This window comes from Astyanax mexicanus, chromosome 1 (genome assembly GCF_023375975.1).
Source record: "Astyanax mexicanus isolate ESR-SI-001 chromosome 1, AstMex3_surface, whole genome shotgun sequence".
NCBI lineage: Eukaryota > Metazoa > Chordata > Actinopteri > Characiformes > Acestrorhamphidae > Astyanax > Astyanax mexicanus.
In genome coordinates, this window is record NC_064408.1 from 87320345 (window position 1) to 87345731 (window position 25387).

The 25387-nt window shown below is 37.0% G+C and overlaps 1 protein-coding gene across 2 annotated transcripts; it reads right to left on the bottom strand.

Moving 5' to 3' along the window:
* Positions 1-454: 454 nt before the first annotated feature.
* On the bottom strand, positions 455-25371 carry nid2b (nidogen 2b (osteonidogen)). Of its 2 annotated transcripts, none has more exons than XM_022662320.2 (19): positions 23489-25371; positions 21424-21717; positions 20079-20302; positions 18684-19045; positions 17493-17738; positions 16494-16703; positions 14282-14509; positions 13330-13476; positions 13059-13187; positions 10077-10199; positions 8966-9211; positions 5554-5778; positions 4351-4517; positions 3902-4031; positions 2582-2753; positions 1974-2131; positions 1525-1648; positions 891-999; positions 455-764 (listed from the first exon to the last, which is right to left on the bottom strand). In XM_022662320.2, exons 1-18 carry the CDS (start codon positions 23681-23683, stop codon positions 891-893), a joined length of 3489 nt encoding a protein of 1162 aa, XP_022518041.2. In that variant the 5' UTR covers positions 23684-25371; the 3' UTR covers positions 455-764. The 2 variants fall into 2 exon arrangements, with proteins under 2 accessions (XP_022518041.2, XP_022518044.2); XM_022662323.2 differs by having other exon boundaries at positions 885-999.
* Positions 25372-25387: the final 16 nt, after the last annotated feature.

Genomic DNA, 25387 nt, shown 5'->3' on the forward strand with positions numbered 1-25387 from the left:
GACGCAGTGCTGTTCAATCAGAGGCATGTGCATGTATGAATATTCATGAGCAAGACCCAAAACATGTCTTTCTTTAGAGACCAGTTATTCAGTGATCTAACGCAGGGCTAAATAGAAACACCTCAGTACTTTTTTTCACAAAAAAAAAAACAGCTGACATGCCGTTCATTCATACTAGAGACCACAACTAGATATTTTAAAATGAACCATATTATTGTAATGTAAAGACCATTTTATGCCATTATAAAATGATGATATTATAGCATAATAAAGCAATTACTGGGACTGTCAAAATAATTAACTAATATAATCAGAATATAATAGCATAATAATGCAAAGAAATAAAAGCAGTAAACGTCTTATATATAACTATTCATATTGTTGCAATTGGGAAAAAAATACTTTTAAATATTAAATATCCTAAATAAATAAAAGATACATAAAATAAGACTGTCGTTTTTTGGAAGGTTATATTTACTGCTGTCATTAAGCATCTATTGAATTATATGTTTGGGAACTCTACATACAACTAGACATATATGTGAGCCACGCGATAGAGATTATCTCTGGGTTAGTGGCGCCATCTGCTGGAAAAAACACCTGATCTGAGGATCTTGTATGAAAGCTCTTTGCTGATAATTAGATGTAAATAATTGTTGGACATCTGCTTTTAATTAATACATGTTTTAAAATAAAGCTTTATTAAATCTCCACAAAGAAAGAAAAACTTTGCTCTGCACTGCTGAGGACTTCTTTCACAGGGCCTAAACATAAAAAGCAGGAAATATGGAAGATATATGTTAGACATGAGTTTAAGTAGATTAAAATTGATCAACAATGATTTATGATATTATGAGAGAACAGGCTGTACTATTTATACTTACACTCACCTACAGACACTGTGAGGGGATGAGTGTAATTCCATACAGATTGTCTTTTGCCACAGGGAGATATTCTGTATGATTTCCGGTTACTTTGTTGATGACCATTATTCCATCTCTGTGAGAAGATTAAAGTTCAAGATTGCATTCTTAAAAAACAGCTTTAATAACAATGAAATTGTGATGTATATCCCCTTATGATTAAGAAACCAAATATATATGATCAAAACAGTTATTTGTTTGGCAAATCATTGTGTATAAGAACATTTACAAACAGAAACTTCTCCACAGAGCTGAATGAAGGGAAAACTGTTTCAGATTTAGCTTAAACAAAAAGACACGCTAATTTGAGCTTGCAGAGAATCTAGACTGAGACGCATTTGTACAAATCCGATTGTTATTGCAAACCACCTTCAAAGGTTTGTGTGGTTTCTGGCTGTCCACACTACAAAAATCAATCTGGATACAATCTAAATATGGCAAAAACAAGATTTGGGCTGGCAGTCTAAACATAGTCTTGGTTACCAGTGAAGGAAAGAATGTCTCCTGGCTCAATGGTTTAATAATCTACAGTAATAGACCGCAGTACTCTTATAGATAAGAGTATGAATATCATTATAGAAGAAGAGCCTGACTCACTCACCTCTCCCAGTCAGTGTAGTAGATGTGTTCGTTATAAACGGTCAGACTGAACGGGTAGTTAAGTTCACTGTTTATCTCCTGCCTTTTTGTTCCATCTGCAGCCACACACTCCAGTTTCTTTGTGCCTGTGTGTGTTTGGACAGCAGAAACACAATCCTTCAGCTCAAGTTATTTAACAATAGACAGATACAGATTGCCCGTCCACACCAATGTGAAGCTAAACGACTGAATAGTCGTTTTTCTATGCTATTTCCTAGTTTGGCAGGATTGGAAGATCATGAAAACTTCTAGATCTGAAAAAAAATATATATATATAAACCTGGGCATAGATTGCTTAGACTGAGTACAAATGAACACTTTAACAGAAATCAATGTTGTTCATTTGAATCAAACTATACAAAAAAACACTCAGACAGACACCATGCTTTAAATCCCTAAATTAAAATTCACCTGCATCTGCCCAACACAGCTGGTGTGTTACAGGGTCCAGGGTCAAGGCATTGGGCAGTTTGAGTCCTTTACCAACCAACACTTTTCTGCGAAGGCCATCCAGAGAGGAACTCTCGATTCTGGGGTCATCACGGTCCCAATCCGTCCAGAACAGAGTACTGAAGGACAGATTCAACAACCATAGGAAATAAATAGATCACTGAATTTCACTTAAGTTATGAAATTTAAAGTATGAAACTTAATCCTTAAATTATGAAATTTAATCTAGGCAATTTTTATCTTGTTAGTTTGTATATTCGCTCATATAAAACATGATTCACCAGATCAGATGATTTAAAGGATTAAACACTAAAACAATTAAATGAGAAAAGAAAAAAAGAAAAAACTAAAGAATTATTATGAATTACGATACAACAATGTATTAAACTCCAACAAATCTAAAAAATACTATAAATAAAGTAATTCTATAAATACAACAATCAAATAAAACAGTAAAACTGGTGAAAAAAAAAAGTTGGGGAAAGCTTCATTAAAAAAAAATAAAACAGAATTAGGCAAAAGCTGCTTAAAACTGTTTATTGAAGAAGCTTCTGGGTTTTGTCACTGACCTGCTGGTGAAGTCCACTGTGATGGCCCTTGGATTGACCAGGCCAGTGTCAAAAAGAACTTTCCGGTTTTGGCCGTTTAAATCAGCCACCTCGATCTGGTCACTTCCACTGTCCACCCAGAACAGCAGTCTGTGAACAGCATCCACCGCGACACCCTCCGGAGTGACCACATCTATGTAAATAATTATAAAGAATTTAAAAAGTCATCTAAACCCATTAAGATCAGCAATATGCCCTCATCAACTGTTTAGATAAAAAAAATATTTTTATTAGTTTTGTAGTTTGCAACAGCAAATCTAGACAATGCAAAATCAAACATGAACCCCACAAATTGCAAAGGTATATTTGGGGTAGAAAAAAATAGAAACCAGATCCCATTGCCAATGTGAAGCATGGAAGTTGATTTGAGGTTGTGTTAAAGCAAGTGGATTTGGCAATACTGCATGTGTGAAGGGAAATTTTCACAAAACAACAAATTCCTGGATGCAGTTGTCAAGCCATCTGTTAAAGCTCCATTAGGTAGGATTGAGATTTTGTGCTTGTGGGCGCCCCGTACATTTGTAGTGTGTAATAAATGTTTCAGGCGGATTAGTTTCTCTATTGTTTTTTGGCTTTTACCGACATATTCGGTCTCTTTCCAGCTTCTGCCAGAGTGTCTGTATGTTAGTTTGTAAAGAATGAACTAGTAGTTCTTGTAGAACTGTTAGAACTAAAGGTCGGAAAGCAGGTCGCAGTTCTCGCGAGCGTTGGTCGCGGCCGTCTCGGAAAACTTACAGAGTCTGGTTTGAGCTCAGAGGAGCTCTGGCACAGACACGAAAGGACCGCTATTCCTCCTTTTACACCTCAGTGCAGCGCTGCAGTGAGTTTAAAGCTGTAATTTTACTTCTTTAAAAAGATCAAAAATCAAGGAAATCCTACCTAGTGCTGCTTTTAAGGAAGAGGCTGAAAAATGTATGGTTCGATAATAGAATAATGATGAACCCCAGAATTTACCATTAACTTCCTCAAGAGACACAGTCTGAACTCTCATAGCCCCTGGACTTAAATATCACTGAAAATCTGTGGATATATTCAAAAGCAATCCGTGCTGAAAGAATATCTCAGAACTTGAGACACTATACAAAGAGTGAGATAAATAGATAAATAGATATCACAGAAATAGATGTAAATAGAAATTGAACTTTTCTATGTTTGTGGTACCTTTTGTGTGTAAATGCTCCAATGCACCATTTTGTTTCAAAGAAGCATCGAGATATAATCACTTTATCACAAAACAAAAGGATATGGTTGAAACTGTTGCTCTTAGCGGTTGTGAGTTACCTGTGTGTATGATGGTGACTGGCTCTGCACCAAACACTAAACTGACTTTGCTAATGGAGCGTCTGGCCATGTCGCTCCAGTACAGAGTGTTTTCCTGGCAGTCAAAGCTAATCCCAACCACCACAGAGTCCTGAGGGAGCAAACACACACACACATTAGTGCCTGCTGTTAAATGTGTTCTGTACAGTTATCTTTTCTCCTCTGGGTTATATCGTTCTAAAATCAGGCTAAAATTAAAAGTATAATTATTATTTGAAAAAAAAAAACAGTGTTTGTTAACCTGAAAACTCTCACACTACAGTCACTAACAGTCACTATTCTATTTAGTGTGGTACATGCTTTTATGACTTGTTAGCTACATTAGCATTGTAGCTCCAATGTTTCACTAAACAGATCAGATCAGATCAGATTATATGATTTGATTTGTAACTTTAATATGCTCAGCTTACATGTTCAGACAGCAGCACAGCGGACTTTCCCTGGACTGGATGGGAATCATCCAAAGGAATTACTTGGATTTCTGATCCGTGGGCAAAAAGAAGTGCTGGTCCTGAGGGTGAAGAGGTCACTACTGGATATACTGATGACTGAACCACCAACGGGACAGACGAGATACCTGCAGATTAAAAAGGTGGGATGGGAGTCAAACCAGCAGTGATGGTGATTCAAACACTATAAACTAAAGAGGTCACCTCCATTTAATAAATAAAATCACTGACTGATTGCTCTGCAGCTACTTTAAAACTGCTGGCAAAACTGAAACAAGAACATATGACCACGTATCCCGCATTCTTGAATCTAAACTGTATTTAAATGAATTGTATTGACATTTACTAAAATTCATTAAACTGAATATTATTTATTTACAATTGAACCAACCTGAATTGAATTCCAAATAATATAACTAAACTGATCTTATGATTTGCAGTTTAAAAGATGACAAAATATTTATACCTTTGAATGTTTAAAATTATTTAAACGAGATACACTTAATTTAAATACATAAAATGCAAATTCAGATACTTTTGTCAGCTTTTATGCTCTATAAACTGACCTAAACTGAAAACTTTCTGTAATGTAAATTATATAAACTGAATTGAACCATTTTAAAAGAAAATTATATGAACAAAATGAAACTGCACAGAATTGAACTGAAAATAATTTATCTGAACCAAGGACGCACCAAATATACTGCAAACAAAAAAATTCAGCTAAAAAATGGCAAAATGGTGTTTTAAATATAAAGCCAATTAAGTGAAAAATGAACAATTTTGGATGATTTACGACTTTGAAACTGACTGGGATGTTTGCTGTTCATTTAATATTTTTAAACTGCAGTTTTGTAATAGAAACACAAATTTGATATTTAATTAATGGTGAAAAAGTGGCTAAATTAATAAAAGCGGATTGGGGTCTTGGCCGAAAAAAACAGTTTGATGCATCCCTACATTGAACTGAACATAACCAGAGAGTAGAGATTGGAATTAACTGAAATGAATATGATACAACGAAAAGCAAAACAAATAAAAAAAAATTAGTCACAGTCAGACATTCAGTCTGGAATTGTCATAATTGTTTAACATTGAGATTGGATCAGCATTTCCAGTTATTATGGCTCTTTTGTGTACACACACACACACACACACACATACAGGCAGGTTTTACTGCATCATGCGATCGTGTTCCCATCACCTCCCGGCCCTGGGAATCCACACACCAGCAGTAGCTGCTGTTGCCGTAGCACTGCACAGATAGGAAGTGTCCACGTGCGTCACACTGGGGCACGTAGTCCTGAGGGTCAGGCTGGCCACCATAGTGACTCAGTAGAGTGGTCCTCCAGCGCTCGCACAACGTCTCCGCCCTCGGGACCAGAGGGGCTGAAACACCAAAAATAACAGCAGAAATAACTGAGCCGTCTCACAGCGCTGACCTTTATTAGCTCATAAATCATGATCTTCATCTTAATCACACTCACTTAATCAACTTCACAATGGGGTTCCAATATTGAGACCAGTGAGATAAAGCAGTTACTAAATTTTACTTTCATTATGAAACATTGATATGCTATAGATTGAATATAATGTAGAGCAGTTTTATAAGATTAGATTAATGAGTGCAGCGATGGTGGTGGTTAGGGGGATTGGGGCTCTATTCTATTTCTGGATTTCCTGGTTCATATGGAAGTCATCCACATTTTTACAGATTATTTTCTCTCTGATAAAGCAGCTTTTGTTTATTTTGGACGATTATGACTTTTAACCAGAGCAATGTTCACTACAGGACTAATATTTTTTCCATAAGAGAACATGTTCTGTGAATATTCTGTTTGCATAAGGTTGCAAACTCCAATATTACACCAATAGTTATTATTAAATGTTCACGGCTGGCTTACAATCAGCCTCTGCCTTTAAATCGTTAAAATCATCAACTTTTTTGGAGTAAAAGATTCTTTTAGTACCACTGGTCAAGCTGTGAAAATTACTAAATAAATAGGGCCTGAAATACTAAATACTACAAGTAAAATACAAAAAAACTAAAATACTAAAAAAAGAAACATCTAACATGGTTCTTCTAAGCCTAAGAAAGCCATTGTAGTACCTTTATTTTTAACAGTTTTTGTGCATCACAAATATAACATTGTTTATTCATTAACAAACGCCATCCCAAGAGGAAAGTATGATGTTAAAGCCAAATTTTGTAAGGACTGAGCAGCTTGTTAAAACTGAAGGATGGAAAAACAGAAACAGGGAGGAACTAATATTTAGCCCCCTATATACTTAGTAGAGCCACCTTTCGCTGCAATTACAGTTACTTTTGGGGTATGTCTCTATCAGCTTTGCACATCCAGAATACTTTTTCCATTTTGGATGGTGGTTTGAACGGTGCTTATTTGGATGCTCAAAGCTTGGGATATGTTTTTATAACTTAACCCTGCTTTAAACTTCTCCACAACTTTGTCTCTGACCTGTCTGGTGAGTTCCTTGGTCTTCATGATGCTGTTTGTTTACTAGTGTTCTCTAACAAACTGAGGCCTTCACAGAACAGATTCATTTTCATGTTTAATGACGTATAGGTTATTCAGCACTTCATCCAGATCAGATCGCACTGTTCTCACCCAGCTTAACACAAACAAACAATCCACCAGCACAAAGACTGTTTCTGATTATTATCAGTATGTGTGTACATAGGCCAAAAATCTCTATAAGTTCACAGATTATATTTACTCTGTTCTCTCTGTTCTCACATATGTGTGCCATTGATATCTCCACTCATGCATTTATCACTCAGTTGTTTTTTCAAGATAACAGGATCATTTTCTTAAGATATGAACATTTTGTGTTCATACCACAATGACATAACTATCTTGGCACAACAAACAAAATACTAAATATGGCAACCTAAAATACTACTTCATGTGGTTCAACTGAGCTTTTTTAAAACTCTGGAAGCACACAGAAGAGCTTTCTAATAAAGTGTCCAGTAAGTTGAAGAACAAGGAAGGTGTTCTTTATAAAGTGGACAGTGGGTAGAAGTGTATGATAGTTGTTTCATATAAAGGGTCCAGTTAGTGGAAGCACAAGATAGACGTTTCTAATAAATGGCCAGTTAGTAAAAGTGCATGGTAGGGGTTTCTAATAAAGTGGCCAGTGAGTGAAGGTACAAGGTAGATGTTTTTCTCATTATTGGCCACTGAGTGGTAACACATGGTAGGTCTTTTTCAATAAAGTGGCCGGTTAGTAGAAGTGGATGATAGGGGTTTCTAATTAAGTGGCCAGCAAGTGGAAACACAATGTAGTTATTCCTAATAAATTGTCCAGTTAGTGAAGTCACAAAACACATGTGCTTCAGTGAAAATGCACGTGTTTGTATTAAAGTGGCCAGTGAGGGAAAGTACAAGGTGTTTATTTCATGTGCATTTGTTTTTATAGCATGTAATAGAAGTGAATGTCTTCTGAATGGTTCTGGACCGGTTAATTACAGCAAAGCTCATGTGGGAATAATTTTCCAAATATAGCAGCAGCTCCATACCACATGCTAAGTGCTCAGTGACCAACATGTCCCAGATGTGCCTCAGTACATTCTGAACCTCCCCAGAGCGAAACAGATAATAAAACTCCAACAGGATATTAGAAGAAAAAACATTATCTAGCACGTTACTAAAGCATTATAGGCTAATGAGTGATAGCACTAATGGCACCAGCACAGTGCCACCTAGCTGGAATACAATTACAGACTGAAGACAGTGTATAATAATCCTCAAACCCTTCATCAGTAGTCAGTTTCTGACCACAGACCACAGACTGATACAGGCTAATGCTCATATGTATTGCCCTACACATACAGAAGTAGTGTGTAATATGTAACACTTGTGTAACTCAATGCCATATGTCTCGACATAGAGCTTAAATATTTTAAAAATGCAAATTCTACATTCTCACACAGTATATGAAGATTGTGCACTAGGGGTGGAATGTTAAAAGCATGTCAAAAAGCATCCCACACATTTTTTAATCAGGGATAGGTCTGTAGATGCTGCTAACCATGGCATAGCATCTGTGTGGACAAACTAATGAGACAGCAGCAGTATGAAAATGAGCACTGGCGTTTTGAAACATTGCATCAGATTGTGCATTCAGAAAAGGTCGGAACACAGGTCGCAGGAACACAATTACTTAACAAAGGATTGTGAAAGAGCCATTAATCAAAAACAAAGGTGATCTGGCAGTCACTTCATGACAGTCTGGCACAATTACCCATCAAGTTTGAATTCATGCTGGTTGATTCCTCTGGATGCAACTAGTTTTTGAAAATAATTGTATTCGGATACCATATCATGTCAGTATCACTGCTGTGCTGAGACTCTACCACCACCCCAACAATATCTGGACAACAGCAGTTCCAGAACAAGACACAGGTTTCTAATGAACTAGCCAATGAGGGGACAGTTAGTCTTATGTATACCAGTACAAGACAGGTTTTAAATAAACTAGCCAGTGAGAGGACAGTTAGTCTAATGTGTATCAATGTAAACTGTTAGTAAAATCAGGTAGTGCAATGCTGTACCTGGTTGGTCGCAGTTAGCATGTGCTGTCCCCGGCAGCGTCCGTGTTCCTACTCTCTCCTGCCCCCTGCTGTCCACGCACCAGCAGTGTCCAGTTGATCCCAGACATTGCAGTGGTTTGTACTGGCCCTTCTCATCACACTGAGGGATGTAATCCTGCAGCATGGCGTCACCCCCCCAACTCTGCAGACCCTTCAACAGACTGTCTCTGTGGCGCTCACACACTGACATGACCAGCTCCACCTGCTCTGGGGAATAAACAGAGTAACCACTGCTCAAATTCACTGACTATCAGTCACAACTGTTATGCTAAGTAATGATGGATCAGACAGAAATATGCTGCGGTCTGATGAATTAATCATTAGGATTTTTTTTGGATAATTGTGGTCTGAAGTTTGGCTTTTTTGCCAGAGCCACTTTTAAGCGTTAGTTTTTTCCATCTAGGGAAGAATATGTGGCAAATGTATATTAAATGATTAATGATCATATTTTAAAATTGTATTATTGTATGAAGCATGAAGTAGCTACAGCTGTGAACACTGATATATATAGTAGCTAGTTGTATTTTATACGTTTATTACTGTTGTAAACAAAGAAGGAATAGAAAACAAAAGATGGAAAATTAGGTGGAGAACAAACAAGTAAATAGCTAACATAAAAATCTACATTAACATATAATAGAGATGCCTGGATGGATAGCAGTTTATTTAGATGTAATAAAGAATTTGAATAAGAGTCTGGAAAATAAAAAGCAAGGTTAAACTTTGCATTGCTGTTTAATAAACTTTAAAACACTTTATGTTTCTTTGTCTGACAAACTGTTATTTATCAACATGTGTGACGCACAGAAAAATTACCTACGGTTTTATTTTTAATACCGTAGCTCATATGTAGATCTAAAGAAGCTAACTTCAGACCCCATACTGGTCTTATCAGACTGATTACGTTTACATTTCATTACATTACATTCACTTTAAAAGTACAAAACTAAACCATCCAAACAATAAAGATAAAGTAACACAAAGAAGCTGTTAAAAGCAGAGTGATTGTCAGTAGCGTAGCATCAGAGCAGGAAGAAAGCTGTTTGTGTGTTGATAATGGGCTAATCTATACTCTGTGGTTGGCACAGGAAGCCGTCCCCCTCATAGCCAGGCCAGCAGCGGCAGTGGAAGGAACCAAGCGTGTTGGAGCAGGAAGCCAATGGGTGACACAGCTTCAGCACACACTCGTCAATATCTGTCATCACACAACACAGAACATCAAACATTACTTCACATGTCATTGCATTTGTTCAATGGGGAATATTGTGGCCCTTAAAGGTGCTCAGAAAAGGGCTAATGATTTCCAGGAATTAAAAATACATATCTGTAATATTAGTTTCTAAAATGTATTAGTAGTGCTTGTACACTCCATTATTGTAGTATAGGCTGATTCCATTATTACGTTCTGGTGGCAGCAAAAGGGTTACATTTGTTAAAAAGAAAGCTGTTCAATCAGGATTGTTTCTCAGTAATATTTTAGAGATATAGGATGTTTCACCTCCTCTATAGACTTAATGGACTCCTATTGATTTCTTAGAATGCCACCGTATGTGGCCCCAATGAAACGTATGTGGCCAATATGTTTCAGTCAGGCATTGCAAAGAATTGCCAACTTATGGTTTCCTGTTGAGGGGCCTAATTCTGTTTCCTGTTCTTTGGTATTTTGGCTTACCCTTTGTTTCGCTTAGGTATCTACCCTCACTTGTTTATGGGCAAGGACATGACCACATGGAAAGTCAATAATATTTTTTTTAAGATTGGTGCCTTTAGACTATTGTTTGCTCATGCTCTTGTAACACTGCCTTGTCTTTTTAAAACTAAAAGAATGGTTTTATATATGCCAGTGTCTGGTTAGTTTGCTCAGGTTAACTCCAGGTGTGGATTTCAATACTAGAAATGAAGACACATTAATATTTAGCAACAAATCTTTAAATGATTTAAATGACCAAGGTAATTGAAATTTGTTCACATTGTGATCATGCAAAAATCTACATAAAAAGCTTTGCAAGTACCTGTTTGAATTCTACTCCATTCCTCATGATTTTTTAAAACAATGTTAAATCATTGTTTAAGTGACATCAGTAATCCACAGAACTTACTAAGAATTTACGTTGCCAAGGTATCCATACGCCAGAAATTTACCTGTACACTCACATCACGCCCATCAATGTACATATATTTACGAGCACCATTGCTATTACACATGCAGGCGGAAAGTGTAAAAATAGACTTTTGACATGGTATAATCTCAATGCTCCTTGTGCAAGGCATAAGATAGTGCCAGGTCTCTACTTGTGATGAGTCAGTTCAAACAGACCATTTATGACAAAATAAGCTGGTTTTAAATGAATAATTATTTAACAAAGTACACTAGACATAGTACTATACTCAACTCAGAAGAGAGCTCTACATCAGTGCTGCATCTCTGTTTAATTCTAGAGTTAAAGTGATTTTTGGGAGGAAACCAAGGAGAAACAAAATGTACAAGTGCAAGATATGGGTCCTTTAATATGTAATAATAATGTAATATCTTGCTGACAGCAGCCGTTATTGTTATTGTTGTGTTACGCTGTGTGTGGGATAAAGGAGCTGTGAACAGCCTGAGGACAATTGCTGACAGGAGGGTGGGGTCTGAGTTTTGAAACATTTATCTTTGGGGATGGGTGTACAAACTGCAATACTCCACTGTACACTGTACCACCCTGAGGGAGTCACGCTCACTCTCACACACAGAGAACAGAGCATCAGCAAAAACAACAAAGAACACTCAGTACCATCTACACCAAATATAGCCTATCAACCAAAACTTGTGTGGTACCTTACCTTTAAATGCTAATTTCTATACTCCACGGATTAGTATCTAACTAATGAAGCTAACACATAACAGCTAACAATGTAGCTATGAGGATAATGCAGCTAATAGAAGATTATTCCACACCAATTATCAATGGAGATATGAGGCTAATGAAGCTTATTCTATTATCTAGCACTGAGACAATTGGGCTAATGTAGTTAACTTGTAACAAAAAAGCTTACACCCATAAAACTCATAGCACTGGGGTTATTCATTTAATAAAGCTAATAAGTAGTTGAAGATTACACCCCATCAACTAGTATTGAAGCTAATAGGCTAATGTAGCTAGCTTATCTACTAGCAAAGAAAACTTATACCCCAGCAGTTAGGATGCTATTGTAGCTAAGATGCAATGCAAATATCCCACTAATTAGCATTAGAGCTACAAGACGTACAAGTTAAAAGGATGAAACAGAACACATAACTTAGCTAATACATTAAGTGCCAGAATTAAGCAGCTGCACCACTTAAGGTGGAATGTAAAACAAAAAGGACAATGTGTGTAAGAATTAAGGCATTTCTTAAACTTGCCTTGAATAAATAAGTCTGTACACAGAACCAATTCTGGGCTTGATTGGGGGAGGAGCTTATAATCACTGGTTTGATTTCACACATGAGAACTTTTTGTGAACCATGTCACTTTTCTGTGTGTAGTTTGATAAACTCTTTGGCTGGTGGCTGTGTTTAATTTTTTGTATTGAATTAAAAATACTTTTTTATGAGTTTTGAGGAACAGCGTTTTTGGAGTACATGTGAAGCTCCTTTAAAGCTCCTTTAAACCAGAAGCTGTTCATGTAGCAGAAGATTATTATACATTCTGTAAGATAACGCTGTTAGGACTCCACAGAGGGGAGAGTTTCCTCGCTCCTTTCCTACTAAAGTGTGGAATTATTATGTATTAAGAATTGTTAATTGATAGAAAGTGAAATAACGCAATAAGTGCAAACGTCACATTACAAAATTAGCCAAACACACCACCCCACACATGGATCCGGGCTCGGATAGCTTCCAAACCTGGCACTTTTTACAAGTCCACATGAGGCGAACTCTAGATCACCAAATTCAGTTTTTAGCAGCTTTCACACTTGACAAAACGTAACGAACCCTCTGAAAAAAGCGCACCCAGGTCTGAAAAAAGGGTTACTGTAAAAATCACCCTTAGATGCCAAAATCAGAAAGAAGCTTTTGCTTCAGACTCACCCACACACACTTTCCAGTCGAAATCAAACTCGTAGCCTGCTTCACACAGGCAGTGGTGGCTGCCGGGCATGTTCACACACTCTGAATGAGGACCACAGGAACTCAGACCCTCAGTGCACTCATCCACATCTAAACACACACACAAGAGATACAGAACTCCTCCATTGATCACATTAAAGCAATATTTCACTGAAACTATGAATCAGTATAATAATGTATAACAGTGTAAATTTAAATAAGTGTGTATGTTTAATAAAAGAGAGTGCCTAACCATAGCAGTTCCTTCCATCGCCTCTGAAGCCCATGGCACACTGGCAGTGGTACTGCAGCCCCTCTCCCGGCAGACACAGGGCCATGGGGTCACAGTAATGTTTCCCTGACTGACACGGATTCAGCTCCACCAGATCTGGCAGCTCACCTGATCACACACCCAGTATCAGTTAGTCACAGTATCAGGTAAACACAACATTTGAGTTACATTATAAATTAATCTTCATTTGTTCAAAGCACATAAACCAAAGTGGGTTAGAACATATTGTGAATCATTTTTGTCTAAAAACACAAACATTAATGTGTACAGACCTGAATGATTTAGTATCTGGAACCACTGTTACCGCAGCCAGGTATAATGCATCACTCTAATCCAGTTGAAAGCAGGTAGTAATGTAAAATAATTAGCTTAATAATGTCAAAGTGCATTATCTCACTTATTTAGAAGACTTCGCAAAATGAGTTTAGAATTGGGCAGAAAAGTTTTTTTCCTTCAATGCTCATAGAATACCCTTCATAAAAACTTACAGCTTAATGATTTTCTCACCCTGACCAATTTAAAAACTTTTTTAAAAGCCTGTTAAAAAGAGGAATGCAATGCAGTGTTACTGTTAAACTAAATTTTGTTTTTATGTGTTATTGAAGATTGTCTGATATTTGTTTGTTATGCTTGAAATGAACATTTCTGTAGCTGGAAATGGTATACTGGCTTTGCTCGGCCTTCTAAAAAAGATATGTAATCAAAAGGGATCCCCATGGTAATAAATGAAAATGATAGGAAACTCATTAGATGATACCTATTCCTTAAACCGATTCAAACCGATTTAAATAGTGAGTTAAATAATGCAAATAATTAAATAAAATAAAAATAAAAAATAATTAATGATATAACTGAGTTGTACAAGTGGGTAATGTAGAAAGGTGAGTTTTCCTTTGTCTATTTAAAAGCTTACCTCCCACAGGTCCCACAGTGTTAATAATGGAGTATTTAAGAATGCTTCCTTCACTGCTGTACATAACCATGACATGCTCCACACTCAGCTGATGGAAGTCGGGGATGGTGAGTGGAGCATTCTCACACCCCTGTATACTGATGTTCTGATGTAGCAGATAGGAGAACGTCTCAGAACCGCCATTCTCTGACACCACCATGTACTGATGCAGACTGGATGATGTTATTACTAAAACAATATAAATAAATATATCAGTTAATCAGCTTGTTATTTATGGGATTTATGCATTCAAGTTCGTAAATAATCTATAATTACACAAAATCTAGTGATCTCAAATGCAACAAAGGTACACAGTAAACTAAAAGGTTTAACAGGTCAACAATAACAGCTGGTTAGTAGCAATGGAAGTAAATTAGGCTTTGAAAACTGAGACATGTTCAAACTGGTCTGAGGTTTAACAGACCAAGAACTGGCAACAGGAAGTCAGACACCTAAGGCTCATTGATGCATAAAGTAAGTGATCTGGACTGAATTAAGAAAGGCTACTGTGGCCCAAGGCTATGGGAGATTCTAGAACAACAAATACCTTCCATCACTGGAAAGTCTGGTATTATATATCACATATACCACGTTCAGAGGTCCTGTAAAATGAGCTGGTTTGAAAGCATATAGAGAGCAAATGGAGTGTTTGGTTCATCAGTTTAAACACAGTATTGTATATGTGTATATGAAAAAAGCATTATTTGTATATTTTGTATGCAACCATGTTAACTATTTGAAAGTATAATTCTCTTTGATGGAAGACTGTTTGTAGATGGATGGAAAAATGGCATTACTCAGCACCAAAAAGCTTCTGTTTAGGTTCTGTTTAGGTCAAATAACCCTTTCTCATTACTAGTATTTCCTAAAACAGAGTAGATGTACTGACAAACAAAGCAAGCACATTCTCTATTTTGGTTGATAACAGATGGCATGCAGTGAACAGAAACATTGATATTGTGATCATATGTGCCCAGTGCAATGGGCAGCTTTTCCAGCCAGGAGCGCAAAATGGGTTAGGAGTAAAAGACCTTGTTCAAAGATCCAACAAGGTAACTAAGGGCTCTGGATTTGATATGCAGGTTCAATATCATCAACAATCCACTGCTCTAACCACTAAACCACCACTGCTCTATATATAGGGATTGAGATTGTGAGGTATATCTCAAGAGGCACAAGTTGTAGTTTCTGCCACAGCCCTTATAGTTCCCTGAGCTGAACGTTATTAAGCATCTGTCTGTTACATACATAAAATTACATGCAAAAGTACCTCGTCAAAATGTCAGTTTTTGTGAACAGTTAATTAAGTAGAGGATCAGTTGAGATACTTAGCTTTGGAATTAGTGGTGCTTTCTTCTAATATGTAGCGACACCAGTACAAATAGATCTTTTGCATGTCCTTACCACAAGATTCAGAATCAGACGTTTGCAAAGGAACAAGCCCGATGCATTTTGTACTGTGAAAAATAACTGTTGGATGCTCTAAGCAAATATATTTTTGAGGTAAAATGGTTCCTGAAAGTAATAAAAAAGAACACCTTTCCAACTGTTAAGCAGGCAAAAGATCAATAACATTTTGTGCTACAGCCAGTGGTATGTGGAACATTTCAGTAATGGAAGGAGAAAATAAGAAATTCTATTCAAAAACAGGAGGCATGCAAAATTTACATGGTCTGTAAAATATAGCTGAACATGAAAAGAAGATTGCTTCAAGAGCAAGATAATAATCCTAAACAAATCTCAAGAGGTACAAGCTAGCCCTCAGCCTGAAAAATCTGGGGGAACACCTGAAATGAGCTGCATGTGCAAACTCCACTAAACTAGAACCTTTTGATATGCGCTAAAAACAAGCAGGGTGTCCAAATGTTTGATTAAGGACATTTTCATTTTTTATGTTGAAACTGTAAGTGATAGAACATACAATGTTTCGCTTAAAATACTATAGAAATGTGTCATGTTTAAATATATTTAAATGCATGTTGTAGGCATCATTTGCGTCATGGTCATTAAAGATCATTTGTTGAATATTTAGATAAATGGTTCACAATAAATGTGAATACTAGTTTTAGAATCAAGACTTTCTGAAATTAATCAAAATTAGTAAAGATTGAAAGAGTTTTCCTTTGATCTTATTCTTTTGGTGATGACTTACCAGGGTCTTTTGATGACTTACCAGGGTCACCTGACTGATTGTAATGAAGTGTCTCCTTAAAAGGCTGGAACTGAACTTTAGCTCCACTGGGAATGCTGGGTAAGTTTCCGCTGACATGAACCTCCATTTTCAGGTGGTTGAGATAGTCCATGCCCCGAGCCTGCTGAGTGATGTTTAAGCGAAGATTCCCTGGATAGAATGTCATTTCTGCCCTGTGTGAAAACTCAGCACCTAAAAAAAGGTTAAAAACACATTTTAGGCATTTTAGATAACAAGCAATGGAAGCTTGACCCCACCAACAGTTAGCATTAAAGCTATAAAGCTAATGTAGCTAACAAATAATAAAAGTTTCCCCATTCAGTTTCTGGTTTTGTGTTAGTGGTTTTAATCACTGTACGAAACACTGTTTTTTATTCATCTTATGGTAAAAGTGTGTTAGACAGTGTTAAAAACTATAACTTAAATACTTAAATAAATGCTAATTGGTGGTTTGTGTGCATGTATTTGTTAGCTACAGCAGCCTGCTGTATCTGCTAAAATAAGCAAGTCTACTTATATAGATAGAGTGAAAACAAATTAAACTGCCTCTTAGCTCCAGTGTTCATTTAAACAAGCACCAAACATATCCTGGCTGACCAGCTACAATAGGAACAAATGAGGATGGGGGCCTGGTTTGCACAGCAGGTAAAAGCGTCTCAAATTCTTTCTTTTTACAGAGATTGTTACAGGTATCTGTGTGGCAATGTGAACGGAACACAACCCACCCTAAATCTGACATTTTATGTTGATATATATCTGATAAATATCTGAAATCCAGTAATTCAGCCCATTTCTGAAGAAATGTCGAATATGAGGCACAATAAAATATCACTCTGAACAACCTTAAAAAAAAATCAGATTTGGTGAGAAAACTGAATTTGGGCCACTTTATTTTTTTATTTTGTGTCAGCATACCTTTAGGATATTTGTTAAATTATTACATAAACAAAAATAAAAAGAATATGCTTAATTAAATCTTACCAGTAATACTGAAGCCGTTTTGATGGTTTTGCACAGTGAGGGCAAACAGCCAGCCAAATGTGGAGACCAGTGGACTGACGGCCATGAGAGCCCACCCAACCTGCGGAGGGATGGGACTGATAGAGACGTAAACTCTGCCTTCCCCCGGCACAGCATAGCCGTGGACATCCGCCTTGTCTACCTGAACATCAACAGCTCCGACAGACACGTGACCACTCAGCTTTCCATTCAGACGCTGAGACACACCTTCAACAACCACAGAGTGAACACACACACATTTACTGTACCTAGGCTGAATGAAACAACTGGGGACACAGTGATGGGAAGGTGCCAAACTATGGTGGAGTGTCTCAGAATAGTAGCAGATCATCTTCAGTGATAAGTTCCGTGTCTGTTTTGGTGCAGACAACCAACAAATCTGTGTGTGGCGCCAAGATCAATGATTTTGCTGCCATGCGTCACAAATTAATAAGGTTTGGTGTCATGGTGTGAGGGACAATTTCATTTAATGTGAGATCATCTTTGGTTTTCATTACAGGCACTTCGGCAGCTTAATTGTATGGTAAAGAAGCTCTGCATCCAGTGGTGTGCTATTCCAACAGGACAATGCTCATACACACTGCTGCAGACTCCGAAGAATTAGATACTATGTCATGGCCAGACACGTCAACAGAACAAGCCCCAATGGAAAATGTGTCGGATGCTATTGAACTTGCTATCAAAACCACCTCCCATACCACAAAATCTGCAGGAACTGTACGAATATTCAAGCTACATGAGATGGATTATTGCAGGAATACACATACACGTTTTAGATGTCTGTTTCACTACTTTTACGGGTATGGCTCAAAAAATATGACCAAGTGTTGCCCATATCAGCCTACAACGTGAATCATTCATTGTCCCTGGTGACCTTTAATGTCTCTCTAAATAGCATTGCTATCCAACACTTCCTTCTGGGATCAACAAATATAGTTGTTTATGATGAGTATATCAAGTCAGTCAAAGAAGAAAACAAAGCAGATGCAGAAACTCAACTTTTTTTATGGAACCAACAGTGTTTCTCGTAAGGCATTATTCAAAGAACCCCCTAAAGAACCTTAAGTGACACATAGATCTTCATGAAGCTAAGTCCAGTATAGAAAGTCTCTAAGGAATGAAGTAAATTAGCATGACCTTCTCTAAACTCACCCATGGGTAAACACTGTCTGCCATTGCCGTAATATCCAGAGCGACAGAGGCAGCAGGGTCCGCGGGGGAAGTCAGTGCAGTAGCCGTCTTGGGAGCAGTCCAGCAGGATTGAGCCGCACAGGCTGGGGGATGCGCTGCCGTTTACTGGGGGCACTGGGGTAGTTTCAGCTTCATCTCTGATGAGTGCAGGTGTGACTGTATTGTGTTCTTCCGGGATATTATGGTCCTGAATGGGTGTTGTGGTGATGGGTTTCTCAGTGCTCTCGGCCAGTGGACCAGCAGCACCTATTATCTTCTGGAAAGAGTAGCGGCTGCTTCCAATATGGAAAATCCACAAGCCTTTAATACCCGAGTTTCCCTCCCTGTGAGTCATAAATAGTGCATTAGATTCAGTTTATTAATAATATATAACCACGGTACCCTGCAATAAGTTTTATATTTTTTGTAGCTAAACAGGTTTATTGACCACATGCTTTTGGTCATCTTCTTGTGTTCCCATCACCATGCCACCCACCAGTTTTACAACCAGATATAAATACAGCTCTGGACATAAATAAGAGACCACTTCAGTTTCTGAATCAGGTTCTCTGATTTTGCTATTTATAGGTTTCTGTTTCAGTAAAATTATTGTTTTATTTTATGAACTTCAAACAATCCCAAATTCCAAATAAAAATATTGCCACTTAGAGCATTCATTTGCAAAAAAGGGGGAAATGGCTGAAATACCGATAAAGATGCTTTTATGATTATAATCATAGTTTACATGCGTCTTGGCACGCTAAAGCCAAGCTAAAGCCCCCACGCAGTGGGGTTAGTTTAACACACTATCGCTGTCTTACAAGTCCTTCAAATCGAACAATAAGTGCCTCCCTATTGCCATTTATATTCACAAGAGCTTTGGTTAAAGGTTAATCAGAAAGGTTTTATAAATACATATATAAAAATAAATTCTAGTTAAGTTTATATGGAACTGATTTTGTTGTTCTCCAGTTGTATAAATAAAGGTTTTGACATGGCAGCCCTGTTTGTTACTGGTCAAATGTAATTATTTAATGTTGCAAATCTTAATGTGTTTGTGTGCATTCACCAGGTTGTTTAGTGACTAAAGAGCATGCCCCTCAGTCTGTTAAAATTAACCCAGATTGGTAAATCAGCCCATGTTTAGTGCTCGCTTCCATAGCTTTAGCACTGGAACAAAAGTAACAGAAGCATATACACCACCAATCAGCATGGTTCACCTGCACCATGAACAGCAGACCAAAAAATAATTAATAAGAAGCTGTTAAATAAAAAGCTAACTTAAGCTTTGTTAAGGCACGTGTTTGATGATTAATACCATGCATGATTCATTTGTGTAACTTGTTTTTTCACCAGATCAAACCTATAGGCACTCACTGAAAGAGTTTGCTGGCACTTTCCATCGAGCTGTACAGGTTGTGGTAGAGTTCATCTGTGACGGACGTGTCTCCCCTGCTGAAGCCTGCAAGAACCCCAAGCTCAGCTTCTGCACCCATGACGTCACGACTGTTTTCAGATGACTGCGTGCCATTATCAGCATACAGGAATAGTGCGAAAGTGTCTGTCTTATTTCCTGCCAAAATGACTTGGAAGCTGCTTACCTAAATGCAGATGAGAATAACAGAGATGAAAGAGATTAGACATAGATAAAAGTTGCTTCATAGGACACAAATTATGCATGACCCAATTAAACAAAATGCTCAGTGGTTAAAATTAAAAATATTAACACTACTGAATAATATTTAGATGTCAGAGAAGAAATGCATCCATTTTGCAAGGGTTTTTTTTACTTAATACATTATTTTTTCTTTCAAATAATATCTGCACAACAATCTCACAACAACAACCTGAGTGAAAAGTAGAATGAGTCATCTGACTCAAACCTCAAAAAGACCACAAAGATCAGACTCAGTCACAGAAAGTGCTTTTGTCAGACTTTCTGTGCAAAAAACCCTGACATGGCCAGGTCAAACATTTGATTTTTTTTATTCATAAATTAAAAACATTCTAAATGTAGTGTTTAAAAACTCTCAAAACATGTTCTGTTGTTAGTTTGAAGGTGTGTACAGCTTTGGGCAAACAGTTAGATACCCCTGTTGAAACTATGTTAGGATTTGCTCATGATCAGAAACTTGCTCAACTTTCTCGTCAAGCTTAAACCGGTCTCGCTGGAAAAAAAAAAACAGTAGGTGAGCTCAGCAGTACAGTTAAAGAGCTCCGCGCGACAGTAGGTGAGCTCCGCAGTTGTACTAATACCTTAGCTCTGTACTGTATTTAAAAAAAAATGTTCTGTCTTAATATATTAATATCTTAATATGTCTTAATATGACTGGTTATGGTTATGCATAGTTAAATTACATGAAATTTAGGAGAAAAAAACACAAACCATAGGCTTAATATGACTGGTTGTGGTTTGCACTTTATAAGACCTAGAAAAGTTTTATTTTTATTCTTATTCTTATTTCTATTTCTTATAGAATCAATGTGTGGGAGAAACCAGTCTGTTAAGTTTGTGTTATATGATTGTCAAATAAAACTCTTTTATTTAAAAAAAAATGATATTTTTTTTTATTCTTTTTAAAATCTCGTCTCGTCTCGTTCTCGTGAACCCAGTATCGTGTCTCGTCTCGTCTCGTGATATTAGTGTCTCGTCACACCCCTAGTCCACAATGATACATCTTAAGCAAACTTTATATGGTAAAAAATATCTGACTCTTCTTACCCAATATCCTTTTGATGCATCTTCCTTAAAACAGGCCACATGATCCCATGTGCTGATGACCAAGTGAGTGGGTCTAAACTGGCTCCCAGGAAAGGCCTGCTGAATGGCCTGAGTCGCCCGAGTCAGCGAGCTGAATGAGCTGTCAGAGCGATAGTACACAGATCCTCTTCCCACACTGGTGTCAACATCCACCAGAAACGGTGCAACAGCCGGGAAGCTCAGAGGAAACCCGCTGCTCAAATATTGATCTTCTTTAGGGGGAGGCTGAGAGGACAGAAGCCCATTGGTGCCCACCTGAGGAATGAAAGAGATGGATTACCATCACTAAACCAGGTCTAACACAAACAAATAGAACGTCAGAGTCTGAATGTGATATCATCACAAAATACAAATATTATTCAACCCCAGGGTTTGGCCCTTGTGACCTCAAGGAATTAAAGAAATAACAAAGACATAGAGAAAAAAAAATTGAAAAAAGAAGGGCATCCAATTAAACATTTGACTTTACTGACATAAAACAAATATGCAAATTAAACTAAAGAAAACAAATTAAAATGTAATAAATAGTAATGCACACTTTCTATTTCTACATGTATTATACTACTACTGATCTTAAGTGTTGTAGTGAATGGGTCACCAAGGCTAGATGCAAAGAGCTCTCTGAGGTCTTCAGAAAGAAGATGTAGATGCAGAGAAGTATAGGTAGGGATTTTAACAGATCTCAAAATAATTAGAAATCATCCATTTCAGTTTCTGGAAAATAGTTTATAAATAAAACTGCCGACAACATCAGATCAGACTGACCTAGCACGTTCAGCCAAAGGACAAAATACAAGATACTTCAAGAAGACTCCAACAATCCAAAAATATCATCACAGCACTTATTACATTACTTCCACTTCAAATTATTATTAAAGTAAATATCAAATGTACATACATAAACAAATGTTAATAAATATTCATTTTTGTGCCATTTTGCAAAAGAGAAAAGAGAAAAGCAACAGGAACAAGGTATAATTACTTTTCCTATGTTAATTGCCCTGTAATTATTTAGCTTGATGTCATTATTTTACATATACTTGTAATTTTGGTTTATATACTTTTGTCTGTGAGCAGTTAGTTTATTGATAGTTTGTCTACTACTTTGCATACTTTGATAAATTAGCATCTGATTGGCCAGACCAGTACTGCCATTTTTTTTAGCTTTTACTTAACAGTGGCAGCAGAAGGTGGCACTACTGTATTTTTGAAGTTAGCTAAAAGAAAGAGCTATTAGTTTCTCTGACTGGATGTTACACAATATAACAGACTAGGTCACTTATGTCACTTAAGTGACATCTTGCATGTCATAACTACAGCTTTTAAACCATAGGTCTGGTGATGCATAGCAACTGAGCAAAAATACAAGAAAAATACTGACAGAAGACTCCTGTTTTAAATGTTTTATATTTAACAAAGGTGCAGTATTATGACATTTTTACTCTTTAGATTAGCCTGCTGAAGTTATAGTGCTACAACTGAGTGCTTAACAATAAATATAAAATGTTTTCCCCCTTTGAAAAAATGTTTGGACACCCCTGGGCTAGACTATGAATGTTTAGCCTATCATTTGTTAGCTCATGGTTGATTAGCTTGAGATTAATTATCTTGGAACTAGTTTGTTTGTGCTTTGTTTGTAACCACTCTAACTCTCACCAAAATACTCTTTGCACTGTGAGAATCACAGCTAGTGAGATGATTCAATGAGCAGATAAGAAGAGAATGGCAGAACATTAAAGAGAAGCCCACCAGAAACAGATGTTTCTGTACATTTAATGGAAGATATCAGATTAACAGTTACAGTAAACACAACAGACCACTTTAGTTTAGATTCTCTGCTGATAAAAGTACAAAGCGCCACTTAAAAAGGTCATAAAAAGTCTTATGCTCGGGGGGAAACCAAGGACAAATAAAAGTTCTACTTCATGCAGATAAAAAAATACAGTCTATTGTTCATTTAAAGCTTTGCCAAATTACACACTGTATGCAGCACAGCAAATACTACAATAAATTCACGAGCACTTACGTAAACAACGTTGAACTGCGTGTCGTAAAACTGCAGAGGCCTTTTAAGTTTCAGCGGCTGGGACACTTCATCATCACCCGTCTGTAGAGCTGCATCTCCCTCAGATATTCCAAAAGGGAAGAATTTGTCGTTTGGATTGGCATTTATTGCATAGAAATTTAGAAAAACTAAAACTAAGACTCTGCAGGTCTTCATCGTGCGACTCTGTAGCTCTTTCTGAAACTGCCTGCACTGTTAGTGGAGTTCATGAGATGAGACAAAGTGCTAATTTAGATTGAGAGGATGGCCTGACCACAGGCCATAAAAATACCAAAATTTCTGAGGGAGTTTTGGATAGTGTAGAGTGTGGAGCGACTCCTACTTTAGACTTCAGCACGGAACAGACAGATATAACTTTACATTAAATACATCAAATTCATTTGGAAGAGCACCAAATGCCTTATATGTCCCTTATATAATACTGGGAATGGCCACCATAAGTGAACAAGCAACCCTTACTCTGTGATTTCTTTTAGAGCCACAGACAATATGTATTCACATGTGTACACAAATAAACATTTATTGTCCTAGTGCCTATTGTCTTTATGATCTTTGCATATTGTCGTTTGCTTATAATCCACACCACAAACATAGACAAATGGGTATATAATATTTTAGTGTACTCAGTGTATGAAAACACAATTTGACTGTACTGTTAAATATTGTAAACACTGTAGTAAACACTGACTGACAGTGGAGTGTTAAAAGAATAAGTACTATTTTGGTACACAAATACTGTTCCTTAACTGTAAAAGCTAAAATGAAATGAGCCATATCTTTAACAGTATTAGTGATTTGACATCATTTTACGACAGCGTATTAGGGCCAAAAAAATATCAGTTGGACATGTACCCACTGATAGCCCTGTAGATGGGAACTGCCCACAAGTTCTGTTGCTGTCTCCTTAAACAAACGTACATTTCCTCCAAGGCCATGTGCTTCTTTTTTCAATATAAACCTTTGCAAACTTAGTGTTCTTATACTAATAGCAATCTGGTGCTAATGGGTCAGGAGATTGAGTATTTATTTATATGGTTTATTTATTGGTTTAACTACCAAAATCCTCATCATCCCATAGTCTTTGACAATTGAAATGTACATTCCCGTCACCTGTAGTAAATATTTCAAATTATAACATAATTTGCTATCTAATTATTTATACTAATTTAGTCGCTATTTTGACATATACATTTTGCCTTCAATTTCTCCTCGAAATCTCAAAATTCTGACTTAGTATGTAACAATTAAATAATATCTTCAAAAATTAGATATCTCAAAATAATAAGATAGTACTTTAAAATAATCAGTAGGTAATTAAAACATCTCAAAATAATGAGATAGTATCTCAAAATAATGGGATAGTACCTTAAAACTATTTCTTAGTAGAAATACTAGGTATGTCAGAACAGCATGATAAAAAAAATAGATATTTTTAGGTGGTGGAAATAGGCTTCCATTATAATGTGACTTCTCTGGTACTGTACCACTTTGTCTAAAAAAAATTACAGCCTTTTTATTAAAGTATTTCATATTTATCATTTTAAGCAGAACGTTAAAACGCTGATGTACCATTTTTACCAATAAAAAGCTTAAACTGAAACTGGTGACTCACCCAGAAACTCCAAAACAGAGACCACGCCCTCTTATACGGAAAACACACCTCCCTCTTCACTGTCCCGGCCACGCCCAAACAGAGACCTGGCTCTCTTACACAAATACCACAGCCCCATACACTGCTCAGGCCACGCCCAAACAGAACCCCCAGCCCTCTTAGACAGAAACCACGCCCCTTACGCTGTTCAGGTCACTCCCAAACAGAGGGCACGCCCTCTTACACAGAAACCTCACCCCCATCTATAC

Excerpts from the sequence above, each read along its gene's own strand:
- nid2b (XM_022662320.2), bottom strand. The coding sequence starts at position 23,683 with ATGAAGACCTGCAGAGTCTTAGTTTTAGTTTTTCTAAATTTCTATGCA. Across the intron at positions 20,303-21,423 it reads ATGCATCAAAAGGATATTGG|GTAAGCAGCTTCCAAGTCAT; the intron begins GTAAGAAGAGTC and ends ATCTGCATTTAG. Across the intron at positions 14,510-16,493 it reads CAATCAGTCAGGTGACCCTG|TAATAACATCATCCAGTCTG; the intron begins GTAAGTCATCAA and ends ATATTGTTTTAG.